The sequence below is a fragment of the Paroedura picta genome, chromosome 9 (genome assembly GCF_049243985.1).
Source record: "Paroedura picta isolate Pp20150507F chromosome 9, Ppicta_v3.0, whole genome shotgun sequence".
Lineage (NCBI taxonomy): Eukaryota > Metazoa > Chordata > Lepidosauria > Squamata > Gekkonidae > Paroedura > Paroedura picta.
Genome location: NC_135377.1, coordinates 22374371 through 22396804, shown reverse-complemented (window position 1 = coordinate 22396804; position 22434 = coordinate 22374371). Strand labels below are relative to the sequence as shown.

General features: G+C 47.8%; 1 protein-coding gene across 3 annotated transcripts; it reads right to left on the bottom strand.

Moving 5' to 3' along the window:
- Positions 1-1746: 1746 nt before the first annotated feature.
- On the bottom strand, positions 1747-20385 carry TP53INP1 (tumor protein p53 inducible nuclear protein 1). 3 transcript variants are annotated; one of them, XM_077351860.1, is made up of 5 exons: positions 20207-20372; positions 16016-16164; positions 9615-9892; positions 8008-8401; positions 1747-5396 (listed from the first exon to the last, which is right to left on the bottom strand). In XM_077351860.1, exons 3-5 carry the CDS (start codon positions 9724-9726, stop codon positions 5147-5149), a joined length of 756 nt encoding a protein of 251 aa, XP_077207975.1. In that variant the 5' UTR covers positions 9727-9892; positions 16016-16164; positions 20207-20372; the 3' UTR covers positions 1747-5146. The 3 variants fall into 3 exon arrangements, with proteins under 3 accessions (XP_077207975.1, XP_077207974.1, XP_077207977.1); XM_077351862.1 differs by lacking the exon at positions 16016-16164 and adding an exon at positions 6404-6465 and having other exon boundaries at positions 5237-5396; positions 20207-20385; XM_077351859.1 differs by lacking the exon at positions 16016-16164 and having other exon boundaries at positions 20207-20385.
- Between the last annotated feature and the right edge of the window lie 2049 nt (positions 20386-22434).

Sequence of the window (22434 nt, the reverse complement as noted above, 5' to 3'; positions counted from 1 at the left end):
TCTTTTATAATCCCTATTTGTTTTCAAAAAGGCAAAAGGATTTTTTTTTTGCAAATGATAAGCATAGGGGGGGGGGGAGAATTTTTTTAAAATCCCATGGCTCAACTATCACAGGATCACCAAGAGTCAGAGCCAACTGAATGTCTAATATCAGCATCAACATCAAATAAATGGATAGTCAATTGGTTCCTTCACCACCTTACTTGGTATTGCTACCCCATTGTTCTACTGACACAAGAAGTCCTTTGCCTCAAAAGCTAGTGATTGAACTACAAATGTCTCAGTTCAAATCTCTCCTCAGACATAAATGGACTGGTTGGTTTTAAGCGAATCCAGTTCTCTCAAATTCAGCTACCCCTTTGCAGCACAGGGGATTTCCAAGGGTGTTGCAAAGTTTGTGAGACTGGCAGTGAGATGGAGTGATGAGGGTTGGGATAGGTGAGCCTACACCTGCACTCATTTATGAAGTTTGCCAGGGAACTCTGGGCCTGGCACACCTCACAAGATTGTTGACCTAAAAACAAAGGCATTTCAAAGGGAAATTACAAGGTGAAATGGCTAAACTTAATTTACCAGTTCAAAACAACAGACCTTCCCCCTAGGTGGAATAAGGACATTACATTCTTATCTCGCTACAAATGCTGATGTTCTACCCCCAAACATTTTCCTTTAATCCAATCAAGCTGATTACAACATGCATTGTAACTCTGCATCCTTTAAAAGTGTTCTTGACAACACCCCTCCCCACCTTCAGAAGAAGATAAGAAGACTCTCTTTCTACTCTTCTGGTATCTGCCTATGCAAAAGCTTATCCCTGAAACTCTTTGGTGCCACTGATCTTGAATTTAATTGTTCACAGGGCTGCTGAGACTAGAATGGGGAGGAACCACTGCCTGAGCGCCTTGGAGAAATAAGCAGGATTTTAAAGAGTCTACAAATATAACATGTGATGTGTTTTCAGGCCATGCCCTTGGGCTGCATTTATTTACTTCATTTAGCCATGACCTGGATAGCCCAGGCAAGCTTGATCTCCTCAGATGCCAGAAGCTGTAGACCTCCAATCATTGTTCATGATTGTATATAAGTTGTTTTTTCCCCGGGGTTTCTCAGTTCTGTTCTGCTTTATTATTATTATTATTTTATTTATATCCCGCCTCCCCCCCCGAAGGCTCGAGGCGGCTCACATAAAAACCCCTCCCCTAAAATCCATAACAATCACATAAAATTACAATAACCAATTAAACCATAACAACAATAACAGCAATAGATGGCAATACTAATCATCGATTCTCCGCCACTTCAGCTACAGGGAGGTGGAAGGAACTAGTGCTCACTCACTACCGCCAGATTTCATGGGGGGTGGCCTGATCCTCCTCACCGCCCAGCCTCACCGTAGGCCTGGCGGAAGAGCTCCGTTTTACAGGCCCTGCGGAATGCTGGTAATTCCCGCAGGGCCTTCAGCTCTTGTCCTGCCAAGCTGCGCCGCCACCTGGAGTGCCTGGCGGGAGATTGCGCTGCACTGGAGGCACTGCTGGAGCGGCTGGCAGCTGAGCGTGGGCACCTGCCGGAGGAGCAGCAACAGTGGCAGCACTCCCACCCCCAAGCTGCTCGCCCTGCCCTGACCCCTGTGAAAGGGTCGTTCAACCCCCAATGGGGTCCCGACCCCCGGGTTGAGAACCACTGTTTATCCCTTGTCGGACATGCTAATAGTATCAATGGAAGTGCTGATCAGAAAGCAGGTTCTGGAAAACATGTTTTTTTAACCAACAGGCCTGTTTATTGATTGATTCTGCTTCTCCAGAGTTTCAAGCCGCATCAAGAAACACAAATATGAGCCACTGTTAGTGATTCCACGTTGTCTAAAAACAAATGCCCCCCTCCCCACTTTTCGTGGGGGAAACAAAAGCACTGTATTTATTCACTGTCCTTTTGGGGGGCGGAAACCATTAAGATCCTGCAAGTCTGATCCCAGAGGCTTCTGAAATACCCAGAAATACAAAAGAACTGCTTCAATCTGCTAGTGCTGCAGGCCCACAGATGCCATGAGAGCACAGCAGATGTGTGGACAAGCAGCCACAGCTATATGGCAGCTCAGGGTTAACAAATGCAGCCATAACTTGGCCAAAGAAACAGGCCTAAGGACTATTTATTTGTAACCATAGGGCAGACAATAGTTTAAGGAAGGTCCCTCTACACTCAAGCTGAAGATTTACATACTGAAATCCCAGTTCTTGAAGAGTTGGGTTCCTAGGCCTAGAGAGATTTGAGGGGTGTGTGTGTGTGTGTTTTGGGGGGAGGGTCTTCAAATTTGCAAACTTCCAGCTGCAAACGCAAGTGGCACAGTTGAGAACTGCTGCAACTGCATGATTTGCTGCTGGTGAGAGTTGTGGGGCCTGTCTAAAGTACACCTACAGGTGCAGCTACATAGGTGCTAGGAGATACAAAGACATACTGCAATAAAGGGGCAGCCTTGAAGAGGTATTGTAATAGGCAGACCTTCCCTCTCTTTCCTGGCACAGGAAGTAGCTCTAATTCCTGAAAGAAGGAGTCCTTCTGAGCCCTCACAGCTACTGCTGTTGTTAGGAGGAGGGCGACAAAGAGCACAGACCTATGTTGTTACTCAGTCTAGTGGTTTCAATGAACTATGACAGGAGTAATTCTCCAGTCCACAGGACTATGCCGAAAACCTTGAATATCTGAAGTACTGCTACACGGGGTAAGGGAATAATGGCTCCCCAAAGAAGCTGCCATTGTTAATGCATAGACTGAAATACATACAGTATCCTGCAGAAATGTCCCTTTTTTTTGAGTTTTCAAGTTCAAGTGTGCAGTGTACACATTACTTTAAAAAGGCACAGTTTTGTTTACAATACAAATGAAAAATAATAGTTTCGGCAAAACTAACGAATTACCATTCGACGCAGTGCAAGGCCCCACTTTTACAAGTTAATACACTTTTAAAAAAAAGAAGAAACCTATATAAAAAGACCTACTCACACACATTTTGAAATCTAATAGTCCAAAACTTCAAGGCACATGACAGAACTAGTAACATAAATATGCAAGATAATAAAAAAAAAGTCAGATGCAATGCCGTATATGCAATCACTCCTCCCATAACAACTTTTCCCCCCAGTACCAATAACTGAAAATCTCACACGTATGCAACATGCCTCCAGTTATCATAAAAAAAAATACACGCTCCCATCTTTAGGAAAGTAATCCAGTAACATAAAGTGAGGAAAAACTCAGTTCTCCCAACCAGAAGAAGTCTCAGCTACTAGAAACCTATAACAAATAACGGTGGGTGGGTGGCTGGGAAGCTGACCTCTGTTTCTGAAATTTCTGAAAATAAAGGGAAGTGGTTCATGAAAAGATTTCCAAGAACATAGGTGTCACTCCTTGATTCTGGTGGAACCCAACCTCCGCTCTAGGGCTGCTTAGGTTTCACAGTCAAATGGCAAGAGGTTCCTGAGTTTCAAAGGGTGTCCTATGGTGTTTCTTTCCTCCAATACAAAGTACATTAACCATATGAGACAGCTACAGAAATAAATGGAGTTTGCGCACACAATTGGGGTGGGTGGGGCTAGGAATCTAAACGGCTTGCAAGTTCTCTTTGAGCTCTCCTTTTGAGAAAGGTACCCAACAGAAAAGATGTGGATATTTGTAGAAGTGTGGGTTAAGCCTGCGGTATCTGAAGTGAGGTTAAGATAGGAGAGACACGTTAGACATATCATTCATGCATCACTGGATCCACCTGTTCACAAAACAAAGTATCAGCATCTGACTTCAAGATGCCCTACTGAGGTAAACACCAGTCCCTTCCATGAAGGCCATTTCAGTCAGGTATTTTGAGAGGGGAGCTGTGAATTTTAAATTCTGTTTAACATCATCAAATACCATAGCTTTTACTAAGGGGCCTGATTAAGGAGCACTTCTGAGATGACAGATTATGCTCACCGTTCGAATGTTGCAGCTTTAGAGTTTAGGTCGACCCCAATAGAAGTATAAACTTGTGGGGGACAGCAAGTCATCTAAAAACTGTTCCACCCCTCCCCACTTTCTGAGTTGAAATTGAAAATGAGATTGTATGAGGCTTGGCAGGTTCAATGCAAGTCTAGGAAAGTGTATGGCTACAAGGAATCCAGGCCGATGATGTATCGGCTTAACTTGCTATGACAGCAATAAATCTTCAAGTAAGAATAAAGGTACTGTGATGGGCCTCCCAGGACTGAAAAAGAGTACGGAACTTCTTCGGCACTATATGGTGAAATATAAAGGTGAAAGAAAGAACCGTCCCTGGAAAAATGCCTTTCACGTAAACTGTTGTGAGGAGAAGATCCAGGCCTTTAGCCCTCCGACCTCTCCATCACAATACTCATTTCAAATTTTTACCGGTTGAGTTTAGATAAGATGGTTCCACTTGTGGGGAAAGGCAGACATGACACTCTTTCAGGAGCTAGGATCTAGTTTCCGTGCTTCAAAGCAGAAAGCACGGAATGCTTCTTGCTGTCTTTCACAGCTGCTAATTCACCTGTAAGGCTACTTCACACATTCCTGTGAGGTGTATGATATGTGGCAAAAAGTGGAACACAACTGTATGTGCTGGTGAGGGGGGAACATGACTCCTACTCCCCCCCCCCCCAGAATTGTCTCTGCCTCAACAGCCGCATGACCTATGGTCCCTCACATTTCAAACAGTTGTGTACGAGGATATACGGTATTCACAGGTCACTGCACACGCAGGGCTGACCCTGAGAAGTTTTCATAACTGCATTTGGACTACCATACAACTGAAGGCTGCCTGCTCCGTCTTGGTTAAAAACACCAATATAAAAAAAAGAACCCATCCATACGTCAAGATACAAAAATTCTAAAAAAGTCACACACGGGGAGAAACAAGGACAACCACCCGCAATCACACAAAGACTATTGTACTGATACGCTTCCAAGCCACGATTAAAATATTTCAAAGGCATTCTGTGATAAGCCGTTACATCAACTTGGGTCACAACCTAGTGTTTGTATAGAAAAAAAAACTGATGATCGGGCTAAGATTGATCACGCCTTCATTACCTACAGAGAGCAATAGAGCAACGTTTAACCAATATTGTTTCTGAAGAGAAGAAAACCACCCCCAAAGCCCTCAGTAATTATACTGTCGTTGGGAAGGCTGGTGAACAAACAAGCCATTGTTCTTGATTTGCCGAGAGTAGCAATCCCTGGTAAGATTTTGGCGACGGAGGAAGTTTCTGTTCAGATATTGCCGTTCGCCGTGCTCTTTTATCCACTGGGGAGAGCGCAAGTTCTTGGTCTGTTCCAGAAAGCTTGAGTGGGCAGAAAACGCTGCAATGTAACAACGAACGCGCTGGCCCAGGTCACTCGGGGCTTCGGTCCTAAAATTCAAAGCACAGGTATTGAGGTTAAGGGTGACTACTGTTTGGATGTTTACAGGGGTGCAGGGGTGTGCGTGTGGGAGGGGGCCCATGCGGAAGGTCTGGTTAAGGCCAGATGGCTAGGCAGCTAATCCTCTTGGGCAGGGGTAGTCAACCTGTGGTCCTCCAGATGACCATGGACTACAATTCCCATGAGCCCCTGCCAGTGTTTGCTGGCAGGGGCTCATGGGAATTGTAGTCCATAGACATCTGGAGGACCACAGGTTGACTACCCCTGCTCTTGGGCAGTGGGGCAGCCTCAGCTGTGGCTGGCACAGAAGCAGTTGCTCAAAGCAAAGATCTGGACACTGAGGGAGAATCTTCCACAACACTTTCTGCCATCCTAAAGCACCTCACAGGGCACTTGCGAGGAGAAACGAGAGGAGGCAGGACTACAGGGTGAATGACCACGGGGTGGTCTTCTTTGCACGAAAGACACTGGGAAGATGATGGCTTCCGTAACAATCAGAAACTCATTTCATGTTTTATTTTAGGTCCAGGATACCAGGATCTACAGCAGCTCCAGGCCAACTTTTACTTGTGGCTCTCTCTAAACTGAAGTAAAGGACCATGGTGAGCCTTATCCCCCCCCCCTCGCCCCAAAGTTAGTATTTGTTGTCACAGCCAGCAACCACTAAGAGCGCCTTTTGGACCAGCGACTGGTTTAGTGTTATCATGCTGGCATACTTCCATCAAAAACCAGAAATGATGTCATGACTTTGGGGGGCATGGTACAATTTGCAAAAACTCTATGGTTTAACCACTGAATTTGTAAATGAGGGCCTCCCAGTTTTTGATGACAGTGCACCAGTATGTGCATCCACCTTTTTGAGCAGTTTCCTCCTACTGCAGTCACTGGAAGGCTACATCTCTCTCTACCAGCAAAAAGCTGGTAACCCTAGTTTATTCTGAACATAACTACAAATATTTCCTGAGTAACTGAATCTTACTTCTACCAACAGACTCACATGACTGGCTGCCACAGGCTCTCTCCATCTGGTCACCGTACCTCAAAATGGACATTGCAGAGCTGGAAAAGTACAGAGGAGGGCAACCAAGATGATTAGGGGGTTGGAGCATCTTCCCCATGAGGAAAGGCTGAAGAATCTGGGACTTTTCAGTTTAGAAAAGAGACAACTGAGGGGGGATATGGGAAGGAGTTAACAAATTATCCATGGGTGGAGAAAGTGGACAACGAAAAAAAATTCTCCCTCTCTCTAAATTCTAGAACTCGAGGGCAGCCAATGAAACTGAAGGGCAGAATGTTCAGGGTAGACAAAAGGCTTCCATTTTGGAGAAACAAGCTCCTTAGAAAACAATTGTGCATAAAATTATTTCCTTATTCGATTGTATCATTTGGCCTGTATTGGGTGTTTTGAGTTAATGAAAATGTATTTCTGTAACAAATTAAAAGAAAACTTTGAATAGTTGGCAGCCATTTTGAATGAGGGGTATTTCTGAAATCATTACAGATTTTGGTATTTGGAGCACTTCTCTGTATTATTTCTGTAAGCCATGAGGAATAATTCTTCCATTTCACCCTTGTGATGGTCCCCACAGATATCCAGCCAACATTAGCATGGCAGGACTTCTCCCCATTGTACTTTGCCTAGAATTGTATAAGCCCCGTGAATTGGCTAGGCATTTCTAGAGCTGAACACTTCAGCATAGTGGGTTTTGTCCTTCCAAGTCACAGTGCATGGTGATGACCCGACATCTAGGGAAATTACAAGCTCCTTCCTGGAGCACAAGGAAGGGCCAGCAGCCTTGGACTGATACAGAGGGGGTGCCTTGGGCTTTCACTCAATTATAGGCCCTCACCAGATAGAAGAAGGGCAACAAACTGCATCCAATTGCATAGGATTGCTGTATTAGAATTATCAGAACAATGTGAGGTTGATATTCCATGCTGAACTGAACATGTCCTTCTCTCACTAGTAGTACAGCTAGCACATACTGACCTGCAGTTTCCTAGTCGAGTCCCACAGTACCTGGGAGTATGTGCGCACTAAAGAAGATAGATCTAATTTTTCAGCAGTAGGCCTCATTGGATGAGCACACATGAAGATGCTTTATACTAAGCTAAACCATTCAAGGTCTGTTTTGTCTACTCTGATTGGAGGAGCCACTAGCAGGGTCTCTAGAAATAGGTCCTTGATAACCTCTGCTGCCAGATTCTTTTAACTGGAGATGCAAGAGGCTGAACCTTCTACCACTGAGTCATGCCCCCTCTCCTGTACTTTTATTCACACATATACAGTGAACCACTACAACATCTTGATGTAGTGGTTAAGAGCGGCGGGTTTGATTCCCCACTCCTCCACATGCAGCCAGCTGGGTGACCTAGGGCCAGTCACAGTCCTGTTAGAAAGTCAGAGCTCTCTCAACGTTACAGGGTGTCTGCTGTGAGGAGAGGAAGGGGATTGTAAGCCGCTTTGAGACTCCATCAGGTAGTGAAAAGTGGGGCATAAAAAACAACTCTTCTTTTTGAGTACCCATCTCCATGGAACTTGTCCTAACAAAGGATTTTATATCCTGCATGTTGTTACCTTCAGCTACCAGGAGGACTTACCTAGGATTGCTTGCATTGTGAGGTTCCTCTTCTTCTTCCTCTTCCTCCTCTTCTTCCTCTTCCTCCTCCACACCACAGCTGGCTTTGTTAAGGCTGTGGCAGGTATTATGGACTGCATATACAGACATGCTGGGATGTTCAATCAGAAGGTTCTCAAGTGGGCTGGTTTCCACTTTGATAGCAGTCAAGCCACCAGCTGTGAAACACGGAGGCGGCGTGATAAACCAGCTCTCTTCCATGGGACACGAGTCAAACTGGATAAAACACGACTCACTGGCATCAGCCAAACTCTCCAAAGAAGTGGGCAGACAAGAGAAGACAGGAGAATGGTCAACAGAGGGTGCGTCAGGGATGTCACTTTCTTCTTCAACTGTAGAAAAGTTCGTGCAGGTGTCTAGTGAAAGCCATGGAGACACATGAGAAGTTCAGGTGAGGAAAGGTCAATGGAAGTGGCCAGAGATCAGATGGTTTACAAGAAACAATAATTTAGGGTGCCCAAGAAAGAGAGAAAGGGAGAGAAGAAAGGTATCACCACAATGCATATTCATCTACTACTGTAACTGCATATTTAGGGGTAATAGCATGATAGATACTGTGCAGAATGCAGAAGTTGTTCAGCCTGTTTGGATGTTTACCTAGTTCAAAAGATCTGGGACTGGATCTAAAGGCTCCATACTTCTAGTGGTTGAGGTTTCCCTGGCAAAAGCTAGAGGACGGCTCCAACATTAAACAGAACTGGACCTTTGTTCCCTGGGTAAAGCCCACTCCTCTGCTCCTTCATGAACATAGCCCAGGTTAGCAAATGAACTAGACCAGGGATAGTCAACCTGTGGTCCTCCAGATGTTTGCTGGCAGTGGCTCATGGGAATTGTAGTCCATGGACATTTGGAGGACCACAGGTTAAGTACCCCTGAACTAGACCACCTTAGTTTGAACAAGATTGGAGGAAAAAAAAGCTTCCAAGGGTTCAGTGTCCTTCACGTACCCACAATCCTTACAAGGAGCCTGCCATGTAGGTTAAAAAAGGTAAAGGTATCCCCTGTGCAAGCACCGAGTCATGTCTGACCCTTGGGGTGATGACCTCTAGCGTTTTCATGGCAGACTCAATACGGGGTGGTTTGCCAGTGCCTTCCCCAGTCATTACCCTTTACCCCCCAGCAGCAAGCTGGGTACTCATTTTAACGACTTTGGGAGGATGGAAGGCTGAGTCAACCTTGAGCTGGCTGCTGGGATTTAACTCCCAGCCTCATGGGCAGGCAGCTTCAGACAGCATTTCGGCTGCCTTACCACTCTGCGCCATGTAGGTTAGGTATCATCATAATTTCTATATTAGAGATGAAGGATAGAGGCCAAGAATGCAGCTGGTTGCAGGAGGACTCTAGCAAACGTGGAGCTGAGGAAAGAGCTGAACCAGGGGCCTCCCAATGCATAGCTTGACCTGTTAGTCATTGTGCTACACCAGTTTTCTGAAAGCTAGAATTCTTTTGCTGTCCCAGCTTACATCTTCTATTTTTTACACATTTCACTCACAATCACCCCTGTATATGAAGATCTGTCCTTATTTCTCCATGCTCTTAAAAATATATATAGGTGAGCATTGATTTTACCTATGAAGTCCACCAGAATCCATTCTTCCTCTTCTTTCTCACTGAACTCTGGCTCTTGGTTGGGCAAATTACTGATTTCTCCCACAAACATATTATTCAGCCTCTGGAACATCAGTAAGGCAATAAACAAGATTCTGGCGAGGGCTTCTTCGTATCCACGACTTAAGGTACGAGGCTCAAGCCAAGAACACAGGTTGGAGATTCAAGTGCAAAAAGACTTTATCAGCTCAGGCACAGACCACGGGGAGGCATGATTTGTAAACAGTTGCATCAAAACCCTGCAAAGAAGAAGATGGGAAAGTCTTAATGATATATCCAGAGAGGCACTCCACATACTACCTGGCAACAAAACTGGAAACACCCTAACTATATGCTCACGAGGAGTGGGCAGCCATTTCTCTCTTGGATGAGCGCACCTAAACAATACTCATCTAGATCATTCCAAGATTACCTCTTTAGGACCACACCCCAACAATGTAATGTGTGAACAGGCCCAGGCTAACAGGAAAACACTGACTCAATGTGTTTATATAAAAGTATTTTTGCTCATTCAAAATGTCACTGCTTTTCACCTGCCCAGAGCAATATGTTCTTCCTCTCTGCTCAAACACTAATCTTCTTATCTTTGGCTACTGCTGGTACACGGCCAAGATGTTCTGAATTACTGCCATGTATACTACATGATTTCCTCATGTGTACCTGACACTTTTCTTCCCAAGCGCGTGAGAAAAAAATTAATCCTTCTCTGAAAGATCTTTGGCTAGATGCTGGCTAGGCAAGACAATGATTCAGCATGAACACTGGATCTACGTCAAACAACAGTGGATCCTCTAGGTCAGAATCTAGGAGGAAGAGCAGGAGGAAAGTGAAACAAACACCTCTGATTCCCTCTCCCTCCAACAGAATGCATTTACTATGAAACCACAGTAGGATATAAGCACACCATACCCACTAGATGCCAACGTCCATGTTATGACTGTGGTAGAAAGAGCAGTTTGGTGACTCCTTGCAGGTAGTCAAACTGCAGCCCTCCAGATGTCCATGGACTACAATTCCCATGAGCCCCTGCCAGCATTTGCTGGCAAGGGCTCATGGGAATTGTAGTCCATGGACATCTGGAGGGCCGCAGTTTGACTACTCCTGCCCTAGGGCTTTCAAGACAAGAGACAACTGGGACCATTTATGCACTGGGAACTTCACTGCCCCTCCTCCCATGCAGGAGCACAGATCAGGGGCGGATGAGTTGCACCAGGCCAAATGCTCCCCCATGTGGGTGCAGGAAGAGGTGGGGCAACCTGCCACGACTAAATCTCCAGCCTGCAGCCCAGTATGAAACCTCCAGTACATAAGCGGTCTTGGAGGTGACTTGCCATTGCCTGTTTCTGGCTAGCTTCCTTGGTGGTCTCCCATCTAATTAAAAACCAGGGACAATCCTGCTTAGCTTCTGAAACCTGGTAAGATCGGGCTAGAGAAGGACATCCGAACCAAAGCTAGAATGCAACCGTACTCTTTACCTCAGGCACCCTCACCATGAAATGTAGACTCCCCAATCAGTTAAGCAAAATATGATCAATTGGATAGATGAGCAATTGCAATGAAGCCAATAAATCCAGTCTGTATCCTTCCCTTAAAGGTAAAGGTATCCCCTGTGCAAGCACTGGGTCATGTCTGACCCTTGGGGTGACGCCCTCTAGTGTTTTCATGGCAGACTCAATACGGGGTGGTTTGCCAGTGCCTTCCCCAGTCATTACCGTTTCTTAAAAATCCTTCCCTTAAAATGACCATATTTTCGGATGCCAACCTTTTCTTCTTCCCATTCCACCAGTGCTTTTATCTTAGCAACTATTTTGTTCCAAATGCTACAGAATCAACCCCCCTCCCCGCCCTCCCCATTCAAGTATACACTCAGTGACAAATCCAGGTCACCTATCATGTGATCTGCAAAGCAGTCTTAGGGGGATAGGGGAAATTCTTAAAGCCGTACTTTTCAGGGGCCCCATTGAAATTCTAAATACAGTTACACTCTTCCAAGATAATGAACCCAGAAGGCAAATGATGCCTATGCACTTTACTTCATGCATGTAAGTACAAGTATTAGATATCCTAGAAAGAAAAGGGGGGAAATCTACCCTTAATGTTCAAGAAAGAGCCCTATCTGTGTTATTATTCCTTTACCTGGAGTTGCTGTTGGCAATATAGTAATCTAGTGATGGAGATCCTGTGGACTATCCTAACATTTTGGAAATCACTGGGGGGGTTTTAACCACCTTTCCTCCTTCTTTGCATGACTTTGCATAACTCCATTGTATCATACACTGGAAACATGAGTGTTACCAGCAGAGGGCAGAGAAGGGCAAGTTTTAAACTAGAATTTTGGCAGGGTACTTTAGAGCAGGGGTAGTCAACCTGTGGTCCTCCAGATGTCAATGGACTACAATTCCCATTATTGCTGGCAGGGGCTCATGGGAATTGTAGTCCATGGACATCTGGAGGACCACAGGTTGACTACCCCTGCTTTAGAGTAGCCTTCTTTAGAGAAATGCACAAGGAAAAAAAATCAGTACTATTTACATTCAAGTTTTCCCAATTCAGTACAACCAAAATGAACCAACTCACTGAATCAGTATACCAATTTGAATTTGGCCTAGATCTGTTTAAATGCTTCCCCCACCCCAGCCCAGAGCCCAACACACAACTCAGGATCAGTTAGAATCATAGAGTTGGAAGGGGCCATACAGGCCATCCAGTCCAACCCCCTGCTCAACACAGGATCAGCCCTAAGCATCCTAAAGCAGGGGTAGTCAACCTGCGGTCCTCCAGATATTCATGGACTACAATTCCCATGAGCCCCTGCCAGCAAACGCTGGCAGGGGCTCATGGAAATTGTAGCCCATGAACATCTGGAAGACCACAGGTTGATTACCCCTGTCCTAAAGCATCCTAAAGCATCCAAGAAGCATCCTAAAGCATCCAAGTTGTCAGGCTCTGCAGGGGAGGTCTGTTTGGCAGATCTTTCTCCCCCGTCAGATCCTTCTGAGGCTGCAGAGAACGCTCTCTTCTCAGCTTTACAGGGGTCTGGAGGGGAGACATTTAAAGAGCTTGCCAAAGAGTTGATCCTCAGGACCATCTGTGGCTGGCTGTTGTTTGAAACAGGATGCTGGACCAGATTGGCCACTGTTCCAACAGGCTTCTTCAAAGAAACCTGTTGGAACAGTGGCCAATCTGGTCCAGCATCCCGTTTCAAACAGCAGCCAGCCACAGATGGTCTGTCTATCCATCTATCTATCCATTGATCTATCACAAAATGACTCATCCCCAACAGCGGCTGTTCTCTAAAAAGCCAGGCCAAACTTTTAACTCACCCACAGATGAACAGGCAGCTGCTCCAGAAAAAGATGTTTTGGACCACTGTGAGCCTTCCCCCATTAATTTCTCAAAGTACACTGCTTCAGAAATTGCTTTTCTGCTATTGCATTGTGCATTTGTTTGCTCAGTAGAGCAATTTTGCCCCTATTGCTTCAGATCCCAAGCCAATGGAAACTCAAAGTTGAACGGAAGCCAAAAACAATTCTGTCCCTGGGAGAAGTACTCCCCTTTGCATGCACTGAGAGTTCTCAAAACACACACCTTTCTCAATCATGGCCATACATGGCCTCTCTGAACTCTTCTGTTGATTCTCACTGATAAAGGGGAGACTTTTTCTCTCCTCCCACTCTAGGGTCAGCTTTGGGTATCCAACCAGTTTGTTGTCATGCTGGCAGACACCCTCTCATGAGCAGTGCATGTCTGAAGATTTCTGAAACCAGGAAGTCTGAATACACTTTTAAAACCAAGCTCCCAATTTGTTTGTTCCAACCCCGGACACCTTAAAGTAGAGCTGGGAGCAAAGAGGAACAGACCTCCCCATAAGTTTTCACTATTCCTCCCTCCTTCCCTCCCAAGCTTTCCTAATAGATTCTCTGCTTCTCCTTGCAGTTTCTTCCGGAAGAGATCAGGGCCTGCAAAATGGAGCTCTTTCACCAGGCATTTAGTTGATGCCAGGTTGTTGAGGGATGTTGACAAACTGGAACGTGTCTAGAGGAGGGCAACAAAGATGGTGAGGGGTTTGGAGACCAAGACGTATGAAGAAAGGTTGGGGGAGCTTGGTCTGTTTAGCCTAGAGAGGAGACAACTGAGAGGGGATCTGATAACCATCTTCAAGGATTTAAAAGGGTGCCATATGGAGGATGGAGCAGAATTGTTCTCTCTTGCCCCAGAGGGACACACCAGAACCAATGGGATGAAATTAATTAAAAAGAAATTCCATCTAAACATCCGGAAGAAGTTCCTGACAGTTAGAGCGGTTTCTCAGTGGAACAGGCTTCCTCGGGAGGTGGTGGGTTCTCCATCTTTGGACATTTTTAAACAAAGGCTGGATAGCCATCTGACGGAGAGGCTGATTCTGTGAAGGTTCAAAGGGGTGGCAGGTTACAGTAGATGAGCAATTGGTATGTGAGTGTCCTGCGTTGAGCAAGGGGTTGGACTAGATGACCCATGAGGTCCCTTCCAACTCTATTATTCTATGATTCTAGGTGGTAGAACTTGTCCATTGGGTAGAACACCGACTGGGTCCCCTGTGTTGAACCACCCTACCTTATGGTGGGAGGTAGCTTATCCAGCCATTGCGCTGCAGGAGGGTTAGTTTATTTCTGGTTTTAAATTGTATTTTTTACCTGTCATGAACCACCTTGAGCCGGCTGGCCATGAGTGGCGGTATATAAGACTCCAAACAAACAAATAATCTTTGTGAGGCCATGCTCAAAAAGAGTGAGTGAGAATCTCTGTGGAGTGCCATACCAAAAAGGGAATTTGAACCCAGATTTCATGGGACACAAGCCAACACTTTGGCCTCTGGTGCACATCTGGAGAAGCAGTGCCCCTTTAAAAATATGTATTGATCTCTACAGCTCTTCTTCTTTCTTTGCCACTCAAACCTCAGTGAGTAGCACCACATATTTGCTGTACACAAAAAGAGACCAGAAAGAGATAAAGCCATTTATTTAATGCACTCCTCCTGAAATAGTTATCCACTTTTCCGACCTCTAATACTTCCCCACCACCACCTTTTTAACTCTGGCCACTCCCATACTGTAAAACAGAGCCAGACCCTGTAAAAAGACACCACTTGAGTCAGATTCTCAAGCTTGGGTGAGTCCCCAGGAGAAAAGACTCCCAGGGACTGTGCCAGCCGTCTGCATGCCTTTCTATATAGGGTGGCCTCCTTTTCAGAGGGACGGGCTCCCTGCCTTTCATAGCTGCACGGCAGGCGGAAACTTTCCCCATCTGGACGATGCAGCTGTTCATTGCTGCCTTCCATGTAGCCTGATACATACTTACAAGACAGAGAGAGACTTCCCCCCCTTTCCCTCTTTAAGGACACTTGGGGGTGACACCCTTTTCCACAGTGAGGGGCCCCTCCGCTGGCTGCTCCCGCTGCACTTGTATCCTGCTAGGGCCCTGCAAATTCTTAAACTGGCTGTGATGCTACAGGCCTCATGAATTCTTAAACATACATTCCCACCAGTGACATTTCCCTAAGTACTGTTTTCCACTTCTGCAACTGTGGTCCTTTTGCATTGTTTACTGGAGGTCTTTGCGGTCTGTTGAAAGCCAGTTGTGGTATAGTGGTTGTTAATTGGACTAGGGCCTGGGAGATTCAGGTTCGAATCCCCACTGGTGCCATGGAAGCTTGCTGGGTGACTTTGGGCCAGTCACACTCCCTCAGCATAACTTGTCTTACAGAGCTGAAGGCACAAATCCGCAGGGAGGATAAAACGGAGGAGACGACAATGGCGGAAACCAGCTTGGGTACCCGCGGGAGATAAAGTGAGGCATAAATTAATAAACTAAATATACATTTTACATATTGCACAATCCACCTTGAGCGCCAGTGGAAAAAGCAGGTTATGAACTTATCCTGGCTAGTCTTTGGATGGGAGACCTCCAGGGAAGACCACCAGGGTTGTGTTGCAGGGGCAGGCAATGGCAAACCACCTCTGAACACCTCTTGCCTTGACCCCCCCCCCCCTCCGGGTCGCTGTGAGTCAAGCTGTGACTTGGCAGCACTTTATTATTTAAACTTACTCCTCCCTGTCTCAGCAGACTCTCTACCCACACCACAAGTGAAGTTAATTATTGAGGAAACAGTGGGAATTTGAACCCAGGCTTCATGGGACTTAACCCAAGGAGTCCAATGAGGAAATAGCATAATTAACACACCCACCCTTTGCCACGGCTGCAGCTCAGCCCACAGGCCTCCCTCCCAGAGCTGTTTTTCACAGTTCTCCTCCATGCCCAAGGGCCTGCATGTGGGCTCCCAGCCTCAGTCACAGTTTGGCCCAAAGTCTCCTTGCTACTCTCACCTGTGTGGACAGACAGGCCCGTTTCAGGGATGGGGCCCCTGCCCATCAGAAGTGTATTTGGGACTCAGTGGAGGAAGCACAGGGGCCCAAAGACATCATGCACAATGGATTTGTACCTTCAGAAGAGCAGTGGCACAGCTCTCCTACAGCTGCACCGCAACAGAATTCACAAGAAGGGTTAATGTTGAATATTACACACACAGACACACACAATAAAACCTTCCCATCTATGCATAAGACACACTAGTATTCAACATTAACCCATGTCTACAGGGGTTACTCTGTGTGTGCATCTAGTTATTTATCATATTGGGTGATTGTGTAGCCAGGAGATCTGATTGTCTGGCAGCCAGGCAAGGGATGTTTGGAGATGGTTTGCCATTGCCTGCCTCTGCCTCTGCCATTGCCTGTCCCCAGTGTTCCTCGACAGAACTCCATCCAAGTTCCGCAGGGCCTTCAAAAGGGAGCTCCTCCGCCAGGCATCTGGTTGAGGTCGACCAGAACCGTCACTTCCCATTGGCCCCCCCAAGCCTCCCTCCTACGACAACCACTACAGATCTGCCCAACCCACCGGGTCTTGAATTCAATGCTCTTCCCAGTCTTATCATGTTGTTATTTTTATTACTATGTTAATGTTATTGTCATCGCCACATTATTATTACAACAAATGGAGTTACCTGTATTGTTTGTTTCATGTAAACCGACCTGAGCCTTCAGGGAGGACGATAGATAAATACAATAATAGATAAGTAAGTTCTTGGAGCCAGGGTCAGTTCTGCTTAGCTTCTGATATCTGATGGAATTGGGCTTGCCAGGACTATCCAGGTCAGGGCTGGTGGCGCAGGGAGCCAGCAGAAGACTAAGACAGCATCTTCTCTCTGGCATGTGAACTTTCTGTGCTATACCCAGATTTACCACCTCATGTCATGTTTAAACCAGCCTTTAGAGCAGGGGTAGTCAACCTGTGGTCCTCCAGATGTTCATGGACTACAATTCCCATGACCCCCTGACAGCATTTGTTGGCGGGGGCTCAGGGGAATTGTAGTCCATGAACATCTGGAGGACCACAGGTTGACTACCCCTGCTTCAGAGGACCTATTATTATTCCATTTGAAAAAAGACCTGTTGCGGGAATACAAAATAGAATATCTTCTGGGTTACAAACATCCACCACCAAGCCTGCCAGCATTCTGTGGTCCAGGATCTCGGATGCAAGGTTAAAAGTTTCCACTCGCAAATGTTCAAGGCTAAGCCGTCTCAGAGATTGCGATAGATTAACCAGCAGATGGCTCCCCAGGTGGGTGACTCAGATTTGAGAGTAATGATGTAAAACAAACACACAAGGACTATTGCCTAAGAGCACAGACTTGTGCAAAAGTAAATCATTGTGAAATGCAAAAAGATAATTACCTCCTGACTAACACCTTCTCCTTACGAGAATAAGAAAAAGTGGCTAGCTGGATGAAAACTCGCTTTGGGGAAATGCAGGAAACTCCCTTCCCCCAGAACTAGCACTGATAATCCACAGAGTCAGGAGAAGGAGGGGTGCCTTTCCAGCCCCCTCCCCTGTCTCCTTACTGCATGGATGTGACCTTCAGGATCACCACACCAAGATCAGGTGGTGCAAGAGCCTGGCGCCCTCTCCAGCAGCTGTTACAAAAGAGATCCCCCCCCCACAACTACATATTTGTGCTCTCAGGCCGCTTATTAATTGGCTGTAGCAAGAGACGTTTCCCTGGCAGCATCCCGAAATGCATGTCCTTAGTCCCATTCAGGTCTGCCCACAGCAAGAGATCTCATTCTATGAAAGTAGCAGCAATTTAATGGTTGCAGTATACAGCATCCTTCCTTCAATCGCCTCTATGAACTTTGCACACCTTCTTTATTCTAATGTCGTCAACTGATGGAGTATGCCACGGCTTCCCTTCATTTTTTAAAAAAGTAAGACTCACTGAATAAAATAGGAATTCTTAGTTAGGATGCAGAACTGCATTGTTTATTTTTCTCAGCGTTTCCTTTCAAGTAAGTATGGGTAAGACCACAGCCTTTGGGATGTGCTCAATGAAAGGCAAAATAACTTGCACACTTAGATGATGAGGACTGAAAATGGGAGCCTTCTGCCTGTGCTCTTCTCCAGGTGTTGTGCCCACGTGCCACTTAAGCAGAGATGGCTGCTCTGCAGAGACTGCAGCCCAGTTCAAGAGCGGCCCTCAGCTCTGTTGGGAGCGCAGTTTCACGTGCAACTTCTTTTGACTCCATCAGCCTTAAGGCTGCAGTCTTAGACACACTTACCAAGAAGTAAATCACACTGAGCAACTTATTTAACAATGCACTGCCACAATCTTTACTTAGAAGTCACATTTCAGTCAAGGGGGCTTTCTCCCAGGCTGCCAGTGTCTCAGGTCTCAGGACTAACAGTCAGTGTAGCATACTGCTTAGTGTCCTATGAGGATCCGGGAGGCTCAGGAAATCACTTTTCCATGCAGGCTTTCTGGGTTGGGCCAGGCACACACTTTCAGCCTAGCCCACCTTGCAGGGTTGTTGTGAGGATCTAGTAGAGGAGAGAAGGAGGTAAACTTCTTTGGGTTCCCATTTATGGAGTAAACAAATCAGTATTTGCTGTCTAAGTTAAGCTGATTAACAAAGCAAGGCTTCCTTCTAAGTAGGCATTGCACAAGATTAGGCTGCACCACCAGCCGTGGATAGGCGTCCACAGGGCCTAGCTTTATTCAAAAAATGTACTGAGTGGTTTTGGTATTATTTATCGTGTGGTATGTGTGCATAGTGTAGCCAGGAGATCTGAGGATTGTCCAGCAGCCAGGCAAGGGGTGTTCGGAGGTGGTTTGCCATTCCTGACCCCTAGAGTGCCCTGGAGGAACCCCACCCAAATTCTTTACAGGTCTCCCATCCAAATACTAGCCAGGATCAGCACTGCTTGCTTCCAAGATCTGATGGGATCAGCCTCGGCGGGTGATCCAGATCCGGTCAATTCATGGCTTGCTTATATATCCGGGGCCTCAACCCTCCTATAAAGCATCCCCAGGAGCCTGGCGACCCAGCATGCCCTGGCCCCGAGGAAAAGGAAAAGGGCCTTGAGTCACAGCTCCTGTTTTGACTGTGGGGCGGCCCTTCCCTGGGCGGTGCCGTTGCCTGGCGGCTCCACGGAGGTTACTTAGTCACACCTGCAAGAGTGTCCAAGATCCGCTGGGGGGGAAAGAGGGAGGAAAGCAGGGAGGAGGAGGAAGCCCGGTCTCCGCAGACAGGCGGTCCCTCGGCGCTGTCCCCATAACAGGATATGCAAAGGAGGCAGCCACCCGATCTCCGGTCAGGCCCCTTGGGCGGATCAGGCCCCCTGGCCCCTCCTCTAGGGGACGGCCGAGGGCGGACACAAGAGTGGGGTCAAGCCGAGAACGCCGCGGGTCGAGGAAGCGCAGGACTTTAGTCCGGTCGGCCAGGGGGCGAAGGAGCTCAAAGACGGAGCCGGGGGCTGGAGAGCGCCCACCCCACCCCAAGGGCGACCCCCGCCCTCTCCCCGCCCCGGCCCCTGGGCAAGGCGACTGTTCTCCTTCGGTTGCGACTCGCCAGCCTTATCAACTCCGTCCTGCGGCTCCTCTCCCGCCAGACCGGGCGCCGCAAGCAGCTTCGCGGTGCGGACACCGAGCCCCGGTCGGAGCCTGCGGGTTTGAACCAGGCTTTCACCGCGAAGCTCCTTTACTTTAAGAGAAGCGTCCCTGAAAGAGGGACGGGCTTCGCGGCGCCCGCGTTGCCCAGCAGCCCCCACAGGAGCGACGCGACGGCTGCAGTTTTATGACCCGCGACGGCCACAGTCGCCCAGCGCGGTTCTGCGAGGCGCTCCCCGGGGAGCAAGGCGCGCTGATGCCTGCGCGGGCACGCTCAGGATCGGGCTGCTGGCCAAACTGCGCCACAAGTGGTTTTGCGCGATGCAATGGGGAAACAAAAAAGAGGGAGGGCAGAGTCAGGAAGCGAAGCGGGCTGGAGCTCCGCCTGCGCCTCCTGCCCGCCGCCGAAAACAAAAATACGCAACTTGACAAAAGGCGGCGGCGGCGGCACCCCCTCGCCGGCTCGTGCAAGAACATGCCCGGGCACGCTCCTCGGAAGCCGAGCGCAGCGCCGGCCACTGCAGCCCCGCTGAGCCCACGGCAGGCGGCCCCGGCAGCCGCCTCTACTCACCTTGGCCAGCCCCACCGGGACACAGGCGACCGTGAGGTAGATGCGGAGCAGGGACGGAGGCGCCGTGCCGTGCCGCTCCCCTCAGCCGCGGCTCCGGGACTCCCGAGTGCTCTCGCTCCGCTCCGTCTGCGCTGGGCGCCGAGTCTTTTGTTGTTATAGAATCCAGCGCACAGCTGATTGGCAGCGGCCGCCCCTGGCCCCGCCCCGCCGCCGCCTTCCCTCCCGCGGGGGGCCGGGCCCGACCCCAGCAGCACCAATGCGCGCCTGGCGGGGCCCGGGACCGCGCCGGGACAGGCTGTCACTAACGCACGTGACCCGGCCCCGAGCCGCCGAGCGAGACGGGGATGCAGCCGGCAGCAAGCCCGGGCAACAAAAGGAGAGCGAGCGAGGAGAGGAGAGGAGAGGAGGGGCGGTGAAGGGGGAGAGAGGGAGATTAGACGCGAAGGAAAAGAACCGGAGTGGAGCGAAGTGTCTGGGGGCAGAGCCAGCCCGTGCCTGGGTACTCCAGCCCCGCCGCAAGGATGAGGGCGCTTCGGGACACACGGAAGCGCCCAAGGCTCTGCATCGCTGGGCTCTTGAGCAGCCCTTCTCAGTTGTTCATGCGTTGAACTTTCCTCTTTGGAGTCGCATCCTCAGTTCCCAAGTCCCAACTGTTGACTGAGGAATAGAGATGATGGGGGGCGGGGGGGGGGATCACAAGGTGACTTGTGAGGAAGCCAAAGGTCTGCATTTGTGAACATTCTCACTGCAGATGGGCAAGCAGTGCTCTGAGGCAGGACCACCAAACATCCCCGTGCATGGTGGGACCTGAAAACCTGCCCCCTGAGGTGTGCCATTTTTTGATGTGACTCTTCTTCCTTGGAGCCCAGGGTGGCACAACCAGCTTCTCCTCTCTTCCACTTGATCCTAGCAACAGTTTGGTGAGGGAGTTTAGGCTGAGGGAGAACAGCAGGCGCAAGGTCACTTGGAGAGAGTTCAGGGCAGAAAAGGGATTCGGAAAAGAGATTTGGTCTGGTTCTCCCTCCTGGGGGAGGAGGGGGGGCTTGTCTGACACAAACCAGTATGCCACACTGGCTTCTGAATGGCCCTGCTGTCAGGCCCATTGGCAGGATATGACAACAAATAACATAAAGGGAAATAAAAACCCAACCTGGAAAACATGTGAGAACCACAAAAGTTAGGGATAACACCAAACCATCTATTATTAGCACTCAAAAATGTATAAACATCTCTGTGTACACCACACATGCCGACAAGTTCAGGCCTAACACATTTCGTCCATGCTGGTCTTCATCAGAGGTCAATGTATAGATGCACACAGTTGTATATAACCTTCCCCCCCCCCCATTTACAACAGGAGGGGGGACTTCTTTAATCTGATATGGCTGGTTCTGGTCCTGTAAGCATTCAACAACAACAGCAAGCCTTTAATAGCATATAAAAGTACAATATAAAGAGGGAAAGTGCAAAAGAATCCACTGCTATACAGAGTAAACAAAGGCAGAAATCATGCTTTGGAGTAGGACAAAATACATTCATGATTTCTCATGGCAAGATATAAAAAAATTGCAACTGGTTCAATTATATCAGGGTTCTGGGATGTCAAAAGAAACTGAATCTTACGTTCAGTAAAGTATTCATGTTGGTAGAATCCTCTGCCAGCAAATATATCCTGTTCTTCCCCTGGGTACTGGGAAATTCTGCTGTGTGCTTCCTCCTAACCACTGGCAGGCTATCCCTGCTAACAAATTTCTGATATACTGTTTTAATTCCATTACTTATTATTTATGTCATTTCTAGTTTGCCTTTCTCATGGAGACTCAAAGTAGATGTAAGTCAGTGCAGTCAGTGGGGCATCCAATGAGTAATGTAATAAGATTAGGAACAAACTGGAACAAAGTATAATCATTCAATTGACAGTTCAGAAATCACTTAAAAGACTAATACAGAAAGATGTAAAGAGCACATACTATATGAAATCGTATACTCTGTAGTCCCCCTTTATTGCCGCATATTTTCTGATTCAGTTCTGTTACATTACAGCCCTGTTAAAGGTAAAGGTAAAGGTATCCCCTGTGCAAGCACCGAGTCATGTTCTGACCCTTGGGGTGACACCCTCTAGCGTTTTCATGGCAGACTCAGTACGGGGTGGTTTGCCAGTGCCTTCCCCAGTCATTACCGTTTACCCCCCAGCAAGCTGGGTACTCATTTTACCGACCTCAGAAGGA